The sequence below is a fragment of the Telopea speciosissima genome, chromosome 5, assembly GCF_018873765.1.
Source record: "Telopea speciosissima isolate NSW1024214 ecotype Mountain lineage chromosome 5, Tspe_v1, whole genome shotgun sequence".
NCBI classification, from domain to species: domain Eukaryota; kingdom Viridiplantae; phylum Streptophyta; class Magnoliopsida; order Proteales; family Proteaceae; genus Telopea; species Telopea speciosissima.
In genome coordinates, this window is record NC_057920.1 from 19341071 (window position 1) to 19353192 (window position 12122).

The following is a 12122-nucleotide window of genomic DNA, read 5'->3' on the forward strand; positions in this document are numbered from 1 at the left end:
TTTGCTTCCATTGTATTCCAATAATATCCTAGTCTAAGGATCTTCTTTGCTATCATCTTAGCATTCATGTGTAGACTACATATGTCTTGGTGAATCTGATCCATGACTAGTTTTGTTTGTTCCTCATCGACACACATCAACTATACCCTGTTATAAGACCTCTTATAGAGAACGTCTTCTAGTATAATGAATGAGTGGCGTATCTTTTTAAGAAATTTTTTTTTCTTAATTGTAACATTCTCAGGGTATCGTCATTCCCTAATGAAATCAATGATGTTTGTATACCATGGCCTTCAATCAACCATCAAGGTGTAAATGTGATTTAAGCATGCTGGTTGATGTCTTTATTCAACTGAGAAGGTATGCACCTTGATTTCTGATTCCATCTTAACCATAGAGGCGATGGTTGCTAATGCATCGGCCAACCAGTTGTTGTCTCTTGGCAAATAAGCAAAAGTAATTTCTTCAAATTCTTTGACCAAGGTGTCAATATGCTCTTGAGAGGGTTTCAACTTTTCATCTTTTGTTTTCCATTTCCCTTGCATTTGGAAAATGACTAAAGAGAAATCCCCATAGACTTCTGGTCTCTTAAGACCTATTGATAATGTTGCCTCAATTTCTATAGCACAAGTTTTGTATTTTACCATGTTGTTTGTGCATTCAAAGTTTAGCTTAAACGCCTAGGGTATATGGGATCCATTGGGAGTTATCAACAGTATACCAACCTTGCAACCCTTGTGATTGGTTGCTCCATCAAATAGCATTTGTCAGACCATTTCCATGTCTTCAGGTTCTAGCTGTGCTATATCTTCATCAAGAAATACATCCTATAATGGTCTAGTTTCCATGAGAGTACGACAATCATTTCACCCACACCTATGTCTGAGCGCAGGGACAACACACACCGCACGTGCCCAAGTAGCATTCTTCCTCCCTTTATTTCTGTACATTTTTATTTTTGTAGAACTTTATTTCGTGTATGAAATCTTTGGCCATATACTTAATAGCTAACTTTTAACCTATTATTTCTACCAGGAAAAGAAAAAAAAAAACCTTTTCACCTATTACCGAAAAAATAGAAAAAGATAACAGAAAGAACCGAACAATTGGATTCCGCAACGAGGATAGAAGTGGTAAAGAAGAGTCCGCTGGAGCGTACCTATCTATGTTCTATAATATATGTAGAAGGCGGAGCCAGTACTGCCTTGGTTAAAATAACATGTGTCAGTTACCTACGACTCTTACGTCTTTTAATTGCCGACTTCGTTGAGAAAAGATCAAAACTGGCAAAATTTCCCCTCCAAGACTCCAACTCCGACCCAAGGAGGTACCAAACAGTGAAATTTCTCTCTTTCTCTCTCTCTCTCTCTCTCTCTCTGTCTGTCTGTCTTTCATATCTTACGATAGAGAAGCGTATTTGAGAAAGCGAAAAAGGAATACTAAGGAAAGAGGAAACAAATGGAATCAGTACCTGTTAATTGGGAAACTCTGGATTCTCTGGTTATCGAGTTTGCTAAATCTGAGAACTTGCTTGAAGATTTAGATTCTTCTTCTCCTTCCTCTCAATCATCTCCTCCTTCGTCGTCTTATCGCTCTCGTTTGCTTATCCATCAGATCCGACGATCACTAGAAATCGGTGACGTCGATGCTGCCATCGAGCTTCTTCGTATCCATGCTCCATTCATCTTGGATGATCATCGACTTCTCTTCCGATTACAAAAGCAGGTAGTTTTCATTATTTTTTTTTTCAGCTTTATTTTGGTGATTTAATTTGACTGGAGCTAATTTTCTGAATCCGGACCTCTTTTTTATTTCTTTGGAAAAAAAAAATAGAAATTTATTGAGCTTCTAAGGAAAGGGACAGCAAAAGATCGTGATTCTGCCATTGAATGCTTGCGGAAAGCTCTTGCCCCTTGCGCTCTTGATGCTTACCCGGTAATTATTCACTCCACCTTCAAGATATTAATTTTATTTGTTTGGTATTGTAATTGGTTTAGTCTGGCTGTGTCGTTTTGTTTTCTTCTGTTTTTTCAGTCTGGCTATGTTATTGAGTGGCTCTGTTTGTATGACTTTCTTCTTATTATTTTGGCCAAGTCAAAATTACTTGGAGATTAGAGACCCAAGAGTGATTATTTTCACTATCTTTCTTTCTCTAGTTCACCGAGGATGATGGATATCGAATCTGAGATTTTCACCTCATCCCCAAATGTCAAGCTTCCTCAAAATTCAGATTGAAGATGACTTTCTGGGGTTTTTATTCCTTATGGAGGCTTGTTCAAGTATCTTCTAATTAATTGAGTTAATTTTTTTTTTTTTCTGATAAGAAAAGAAAGCTTATATTAAAAGAAAATCAGAAACAATATCCAATTAACTCCATGAGCATTCCCCGAGCTTTTGCTTCTTGTGCACTGTCTGCATAACCATAGTCCATACAAGCAGCAATAATTGTCTTATTGTGGATTAGAACCACAGCCCAACCAGCAGCATGTGAATCAACAACAAAGCTACCATCACAGATGACCATGGGATAATCAGGATGATCGAGTTCGAGGATATCGTGAATGTTATGGAAGTCGGAGAGGGAGGTTGATTAGTAGATATGTTAAAATGGAGCACGTTTAAATCAGCAATTCAGCCATCAATAGCCCGCATTACCCCATTGGGGTTAGGTTTGTTGTGTGAGTGTATTATATACAATGATTCCTCATATTCCGAAGAAAATAGCATGTTATAGCAAAAACAAAGAGGAAAAGAGAAACATTGGGGATTGGGAATTTCCTATTTAGTAATAGAGTATACAAAAGGTCATAAAGATCATTGCCTTGGAAATAATCAGTTCTTAAACGGTTAAACCTAACGACCCTTCTTCCCAAATTCTTATAGAGAAAGGGCAAGATAAAAACAGGTGCCAATCTGTCTCCCTAGCAGAAGAGCAAAGTGCACAGGCATTAGTGGTCACACTGCCATTTAAAAGTTTCCAAATAAACAGTTGGAACTTGGGATGAATTTTTGTTTTCCATAAAAGGCGCAAAAAGGCCTTCAAATATGATGGAGCCATAGAGTAAGTAGAGGACGCACTTAAGAACCGAGCCACTACTTCAGTTGTCACAATGCCATTCCGAGCCAAATGACAAAAAAAGAAATCCAAATGAGGTACAAATGATAAAGGTATTTTAAGGATACGGTTTGCAATATCAGCAAGAAACAAGGATTGAATTAAAGCAGTATTCCAAGAACGTCCAACAAAAAGATCTGTTACTGAACTATAAAGAGGGTCCGGACTTAGGAGTCATTACAGATTTACAGCATGAATGAATTTGAGAGGCCAGGTTGGGACCAATCATCCTCATCAGTTCCACTGCGACTAGGCTGTGACTTGAATGGATGTGGAGTTAGAATATAGGTTTAGGAAATAAGAAGAGAAAAGGAAAAGGTTGGAGGAAGAAGAAGATAGCAAGAGAGAAGAGAGAAGAGAGGAGAGTGTATTGGGCTGTAACGATTGTGAATGGAGAGACTTCTCCATTCACCATATATTCATTTAATCATCACTAATAGGAATTACATCCACCTCCCTAGGGAGGTATAAGGGAAATAAAGAAGAAATAGAAGAATTACATAATAAGGCAACTAGTGATAGACTAGTTCCTAAACTACCCCTATTACATGACTTCTAACATGTGGGGTCTACGAATGAACTCTGCCCTCTGTTGCCATATAATCATCAACATCAACACCCATCTATAAAGCAATATGCATGTTGGGTCGACTGGCCTCATCTAATAAAGGCTCACCTCGATCCCTGACCCACTCATAAAGGGGATTCTCATCATCTTCATCCACTTGGATATGTCTACCAACTCAAGTGGGCCTATATCATGTTCCATGCCAAGTTGTATGTGCTCCTCTCTCAATCGCATATTATAGTGCACATAGACCAAGTCCTCTAGTCTCTTTACACCCAATCGGTTCCGTCTTTTGGAGTGTATGAGGTTGAACATACTCCAATTACGCTCGCATCCAGTGGCAGAACATGTCTGGGATAGCACTTTGCGTGCTATCTTGGATAGGTTGGGTGAATCGTTGCCATATTGCAACCACCATTCAGCTGTAAGAGAGCATTAAAGGTTATTGTTAGGTAGTGGTAAATAAGGGTATATATTTATATACTTAAATATAAATGGAAAGACTAATTCATTGGACTAACCAGCAATAGTACCTTCCCAAGCCGCTATTGCCACTGATCAGTCGAAACTCCTAGTGGCAACCCGAAAAGCTTTCATCTAACATTATCATTTTAATTAGCATCAATACCAACAAGTATAATTGCATATGTTTTTATCTACTAAACAATAACTGGTTCTCACCTCAGCATTGATGATGGACTGGCTATTTGAATTTGTCTCAAACCTTTCCACCACTTTGTGAACTACATTTGTAAAATCTTGCTGTATCCCAATTCGATGCTTGTAGTGGTACTTAGGATTTAGATAGTATGTTAAACACAACAAAGTTCTATAGTAAGAGACTAAATGACAATTACGCATTGATAAGTTGAGTTGAAGTTAATAAACTAACACACCAGCCTTATGTAGTAGATGCCTGAGCTACCTATCCCATCGATCCTTGATCATCTTAAGAAACTTTTGATTACCCCTTATGTAAATTGCCTCAACCTGCTTCTTCATCATATCAATTGCTGCCCATAAGTGTGGTAAGGTGGGCTTCCTTTGTTGATCCACCATTTTCAACATCGTAACAACTGGGTCTAAGATATTTACGACCTTCTTTAGATCATCTCAAAACTTGTCACTAGAAATGGTGGCCTAGGATGTCCTACCTCCACTAGTTGAAGACCCCTCCCAGTTAAATCATTCCTCAAAAGCAAACATCGACCTAAGACCAGCCTTCTTCAACTCAAAGCTTTGAAGTGCAATCCGATTAATTGCAAACCATGTAATCCCTGGCCAAACTAGGTCACCACCACACCTGGTCCTCAACATATACAGAGTAAATCCATCATTATAGATGAAGGTGCTCACTTGTCTTGCCTTGTCCACTACCTCTTTCACAAGTTTCAAATTCCCCATGTCCTTCAACATATGAGATCGTCATGATGAGCAACACATGGTGTCCAAAAAGTTTGTATACGGGATTGTTCATCGCTTTTCCTAGCCTTCTTAAAGTTGCTACCATTATCGGTAATAACCTATACCACATTGTCTACTCCCTCATCCTTTACTACTTCTTTCAACAACTTGTAAATATATTTTGCATCCTTCTTTTCCTTAGATGCATCAATAGACTTGAGGAACCACAATTCTCCCATCACAATTCAACATGAAGTTGATGATGGATTGTCACGAGTGGGTCATCCAACCATCACCCATCATAGTCGACTCCACCCACCGCAAGAAACAACCTTGCTACCCAAGGTTGCAACAGCTATCTCGCTTCGTGACTTCCATCCCACATTCCCGCATCCCATCTAAGATTTGCTGCCTCGTTCGGAGATTGGAACACTCCATCAAGCTATCTTCTTCTTTTCCGTCTCTATTCAGATTTCAGCCAGCGAAGTCTCTCTTCTCGCCCGCTCTGTAAGTATTTTCTAATTTTTCAGCCTTAGTGACTCAATGTTATTGATGGATTTTAATTTTACTTTAAAAATATTTTCTTCTTTCTCACTTGGATTATGTGTTTGGAACTTTGGACTATAGGTATAGGAGCCGTGGGGAGTTGGGGACAGTAAGATTCACATTAAAGAAAGAAAGGAGTTAGTAAGAAAGAGATTTTTTTAACCAAAAAAAAAAAAAAACAACTACGATACTCTTTATAGGAGGAATTTACGTAATGATGGAATTAGTAGATTATAAATGCTTGTATTCCCAATTTTATGTTACTTGTAATTTATGTAGGTATGTTAATTGATTGATAATGTTAAACGGATACTATAAATATTAAAAATAACGTCCGAATTTTTTGCCCGACTTTTATTTTGGTAACGAATAATTCCCGAATCCGAATCCGAATCAGAATTTTATTATGTCCTTTTTTTGACCGCTTTTTGACCGAAATCTTAAATTAACAAAACGAATCATTTCAATAATTTAATTCTTTATTCGAATAATTCCCGAATCCGAATTTGCTAACCAGGATCTCATATGGTGTTGGCCCCTCACTCCGGAGCCAACCTTACCCATCTTGTCTAGCATATGCTGATAATATGGCCCATGGGTGACATTGTCTGGAATGTTGTGGTAGAAAGCCCACTTGGAGAAAGCAATCCCCATTTTCTCCTTCATATTAGTCCACATCTGTGTCAATTTCTTTTGTTTAAACTCTAGTCTTGGAAAGAGTGCAGGATCTGTCTGGAGTACCTCAACATCTGGGTTATGGCATTGAGGTATACCTTTACTGCTTGAGCCCTCTCCTAGCCATTTGTAACCTTCTCTCATCATCAATCCGTTGTTGCTCTCTGCTCGCAACCTTTGCCCTCCTCAATTGTGCAGCCTCTGCCAGAGTTTTCGTATCATCTTATTCATCTGGCTGGCTTCTCATCATCATAATCCTCATCCCCAAGCTCAGGATACTAATCTAGACACATGCTTCTTTAAACTCCTCCCTGGTTGCCCTCTTCTTCCTCCTAGCTGCTATTCAGCCCCTCAGATGTTGTGCTATAGCAAACTTTATCTGACTTGGCACATTAGGGCAGCCTGTCACATTCCTATCTCCAACAGCAAGATGCCCCTTCAATTTAGTGGCTTCATCTCCCATTATTTGCTTTTTACAATAATACACTCTGACTTCTTCTTGTCAGCTGAAAGGGGTCTCCCATGCAGCCATGCAATGTCCCCCATATTTAAGTACTTACGATTTACCAACATGTTGCAACAAGAATATATAGATTATTAACAGAACACTACAAATATAACTCCTAAACTACAACAAAGCATATTCTAAATTTCTCCCAAAGTATGCAATTTTTTGCCTTTCTAAAATTATTTTAATAATTACTAATTAATTAATTAAAGAGCATAACATTACTGATCAAATACATCTGAAAATATATTCTACAGCCTTTAACTATTTTTCTACTTTTTAAAAACTAAAACAAAATATTTTTCCTTTCTATTTCAAATTTTTTTTTTAATTCAGCAATTATTTAAAAAAAATCAGAAAATTTAAATAAATAATTAAATTTTTTTTTTTTTGACTCCGTCACGCCGTAGATCGGCCAACGGTGTATTAAATTGGTGTCCATCCATCATATATAAATCATATTTTAAAAAAAAATATGTTCTATGGAAATAGTTTTTATAAATCAAAAAATAAAAAAATAATTGGCCTACCAAGAAAAAATCCGACTCTGTAGAGTCGTAGATCGGGCAATTATTGCTAACATGTATAAATTTCAACAAATTCTACCATGTATTCATGTGTTGTAAAAAAATTTTGATTTTTGGGTAGAGAACACTATTACCTTTGAGCTTGAAGGCTGGAACACTGGATTAATCAACTTGATGTAGCTTGTAGATGCACTAAACGACGAAGCAATGCGAAGAAATCCAGAGTTTTGAGCCAAACTATGTCTCATAGGGTTGAAACCAGAGAAATAGAGGAGTTCTCGATTGAAACTTGCGAGAAATGGCAAGTTTCGATCGAGTTATGTAACTTATATAGGCTGGCTGGTTTGGTTCATGTATGTTTTCGACCAAAACCGAGATATCTCGGTCTAAATGTCTCAAAACCCATCGAAACATGTGACTTTTTAAACTCCACTCATATCTCGTCTCGGTTTCTTGCGAATCCAAGATATCAGTTTCGACCGAGATTTAGATCCATGGTTCCAAGTAGGGATGGAAGAGCCGAAATTGGAGAAAAGGTGGTACATGCACCTGGGTTAAAACTTTTTCTTTGATAATCTTTGTGCCGGGCCCTCCCAAAAAAATTGCCAAAAGACAGGTGAGGGAAAAGTGAAGAAGAAAAAATTACAGAAAACTGGAGGATAATCACAACAACAACTCAGCCTTATCCTAACTAAATGGGGTCGGCTACATGAATCCTTGACAAAATAATAATAATAAACGTAAAAAAGGAAAGGAACATAACAACTACTACACTCAGTCTTAAACACGCTACCTGTGGTTGGCACTATGCATGTCTTTCCTCACCACTCCTCCTCTGGTCAGTTAAGGCATGCCTCTAGCTCTTTTAGTAGCTTCAATCTGAATCAAGTCACTCCTCCAAACCATGGTTCAAAATCTCGCGATAATTTCGTATATCTTGAGCTTACCGAGATGCGAAATCAGGTCGAAATGAAAAAATATCATATTTCGTCGATATCTCGTGAGATATCGACGATATCTCACGAGATATCGACGAAATATGGTATTTTTGCTTAAAGTGTCACGTGAAGGGGGGCTTTAGTACAATATTTCGCAGATTTCGGTCCATATTTCGACCGAGAGCTGCATTTGTTAAGGAATTTCAGTCTTTTGCCTATTCTTCCACTCTTCCAAGCTCTCATCCAACACTCGAGCCATTGTTCGAGCACATTGTTGTCGGATTTTCGCCAGTAAACTCATTGGAGGGTCATCTAAGCTCATCATCCAAGCCTGTTTCTACTATTTAAGGTAAATTCTATTTCTCTAAAACTATTTTTTTGAAAAGACTGTACAAATTTTGTTGGATGGTGATGATACGACACCTGTAGAGCCACTCCGATTCACCGGAGGGACACGGTTTGATCATGCCCACAAGATACGCACCATGGAGCACGTGCCCCCCGCACCCCCCCCTCAAGAGGCCCCCTACATACATACAACAGAAGCGTAGGGGTCGACAAACACATTGCAACCTGATCACATGGACATTGATAACCTATCTAGCTCTGTTGGTGGTTTGAGTATGGGTGATAGGGAGGGAGGACCGACTGGATATTGGCGTGCCCCATCTTTTGACGCACATACTCCATTGGCATCGGATTATGGTGCATCACAACCTTACGGTGGATATGGATATGGATCATCATCATATGGGCGTTTAGTGGGGTAGGGATCGTGACTACGTCCCAGCTCCCGGGACATCTTGGATCATCTTTTGTAGATAACATCTTTGCATACCCTAGCGGACCTAGCTACCAACCTCACCAGCCATACATGCAGCCAATGCCATCGCCTCTTGCGCCGGCGCCAACATCATATCACAAAGGATCATCTTCTTCACGGATTGGATCGATTGGTAACCTTAGCTTATATCCTAGGATAGGTTACCTACAGTATGTTGATGATTCCAATTACGTGACACTTGTGGATGACTACATTCGTTTCTTCTCCGATTCTATACCGTGGTCCACATATGTCCTTCAAACAGAGAGCAATGGACGTCGACTCCCGCGAGACATGAGTGGGATTGATCCAGGGAGGCACAACAACTACTATTAGCGTTTAGCACTTGTAATTTGTAACTTAAGTTGTGATTTCATTGATCTATGAACTTGTGAGTTGTGACTTGCGAGTCATGAGTCTTATGACTTACTAACTTTGACACTTAGTGTCTTGCCTAAGGCTTTAAGCGAGTTATTGAATATTATGAAGTTTATGAGAATCATGGTACTCATCAATGTGTATTGGCTTTAACTTGATATGTGATGAAGTTAAATACTATTATTAAATATTAACCGCCTAATCTATGTATATTTAACTATTTATACATTAGGTCGGCGACCGTATGTCAATCAAGGGTGCAAGCCCAAAACACCAATTTGAATTCACATTTTTACAATTTTATGGTTTAAATATGTTTATTAAGCTTAAATAAGGCTGTCCATGAAGTTTCAGGCTTAGATATGGCCAAATACCCCCCGAGATGGACCCCCGAATATTGCAGACAAAATGCAATATTTCGGTCATATTTCGCGATATTTCGGGTATCTCGGATATCTCGGTAGGCCCGAGATACCGAGATATCATGAAATATTAAACCTTGCTCCAAACTAGAGCATGCGGAGGCCTCCGTTGAACATGGACATGCCTCCTCAAACAACATTCACGTAGCTTATCTTATTTTTTTGGGTGAATAAAAAATTCATTACCAAAGGAAAGAAAAAGGGGGGGGGGGGGGGAAAGAATACAAGCGCGAACCAATAACAAAGCTCTACCAAAAAAGGCAAGAGCTTGCAAAAAGAAGGGCAAAGACCCCAACAACAATCAACGCGCTAAAGAAAGGGAAAACTTTTGGACAGCAAGCGATACCCAAGGCAGCCTCGGCGATCACATGCTAACTCGGGTCCAAAGTCACACAGCAAAAAGCATGATCACAAATATCCGAGCTTAGAGGCAAAACCTTCTCTGGGCAAGGAAGGGAGTAGGCTATATAGGGATGATTCTTAGGGAAGGGAGGGGAGCTGGGGTTGCGATGGCAAAAGACTCGAAGGGGAGGTGGGGCAATAGGATAGTTGAGATTTAGGTAATGGATGTAAGGTAAGAAAGAAGAAGAAGATAGAAGAAGAAGAGAAGAGGAAGATGAAGAAATGGAGAGAAAGAGAATTCGGTGGAAAGTTGTGTGTTTTTTAGAATGTCGCTCACACACCTATATTACTTCACTAATGCAAATAGAACAAATTACATACTCCTCCCTAGGGAGGTAAAAGGGAAAAAGAGAATTACAATATAAGGCAACTAGTAAACTATCTAGTCACTAAAATACCCTTACAACATATAAACTCTAACACTCCTCCTCAAGCTGGAGAATAAATATCATGCATTCCCAGCTTGCATAATAGGGTATCAAACTGGAGAGAAGAAAGCCCTTTGGTAAAGATGTCCGCCAATTGATCACCTGTCTTCACAAAAGGAGTGCAAATATAGCCAGAGTCTATTTTCTCCTTAATGAAATGCCGGTCCAATTCGATGTGCTTAGTTCTATCGTGTTGTACCGGATTGTGAGCAATGCTTATAGCTGCCTTGTTCTCACAGTAGAGCCGCATAGGATCATTTGCAGCAAACCCTAACTCTTGAACTAATCGCCTCAGCCATATAAGTTCACAAACTCCATGTGCCATTGCCCTAAATTCTGCCTCTGCACTGGATCTAGCTACAACAGGTTGTTTCTTGCGTCTCTATGTAACCAAATTACCACCAACAAATGTGCAATAACCAGAAGTAGATCTTCTGTCTTAGATGGATCCAGCCCAATCAGCATCCGTAAAGCCCTCTATCCTCAGGTGATCATGCCTGGCATACAGTAGTCCATTCCCTGGGGAGGACTTCAAGTATCTAAGTATACGGTATACAGCATCCAAGTGCCCACTCTTGGGGGCATGCATAAACTGACTCACAACTCCCACTGCATAAGAAATATCTGGGCGAGTCATAGATAGGTAGATGAATTTTCCCACTAATCTTTGGTACTTCCCTGCATCAACAAGAGGGGAACCACAATCTTCTCCTAGTTTGTGATTTTGCTCAATAGGAGAGCTTGTTGGTTTGCAGCCCAACATCCCTATCTCTTTCAACAAGTCAAGAACAAACTTCCTTTAACATATGTTGATGCCTTTCTTGGACCGGGACACTTCAATTCCCAAAAAATACCTCAAGGGACTCAAATCTTTAATCTCAAACTGTTGAGCCAAGTAGGACTTCAGTCTAGCTAACTCAACACTGTCATTACCAGTCACAATAATGTCATCAACATAGACTTTAAGGGCTGTAATGGTACCATTATCACTCCGGGTAAATAAGGTATGGTCAGCTTGACTTTGAGAGTATCCATTCTTCAGAATAGCCTGCCTGAACCTCTCAAATCATGCTTTTGGAGACTGTTTGAGACCATATAAAGCCTTCTTGAGGAGACACACCTTGCCTTCAGTTGAAGGGAACTTGAAGCCAGGAGGAGGCTGCATGTATACTTCTTCCTCTAAGTCACCATGGAGGAACGCATTCTTCACATCCAACTGGAATAGGGGCCAATCCCTATTGGTTGCCAATGATAAGAGAACCCGAATAGAATTGTGTTTAGCTACAGGAGCAAATGTCTCCTGATAATCAATCCCATACACTTGACTATAACCTTTGGCTACCAATCTTGCCTTATACCTCTCAATCGCACCATCGACCTATACTTGA

At 39.4% G+C, this 12122-nt stretch overlaps 1 protein-coding gene across 3 annotated transcripts in view; it reads left to right on the top strand.

The window, feature by feature from the left end:
- The first annotated feature begins 1404 nt into the window (after positions 1–1404).
- Positions 1405–12122, top strand: part of LOC122662056 — an 83363-nt gene continuing 72645 nt past the window's right edge. For all 3 annotated transcript variants that reach the window (XM_043857610.1, XM_043857612.1, XM_043857613.1), the window contains exons 1-2: positions 1405–1725; positions 1834–1935. In XM_043857610.1, coding sequence (XP_043713545.1) covers positions 1459–1725; positions 1834–1935 — 369 coding nt within the window. In that variant the 5' untranslated portion in view covers positions 1405–1458. The remainder of the gene's footprint in view (positions 1726–1833; positions 1936–12122) is intronic.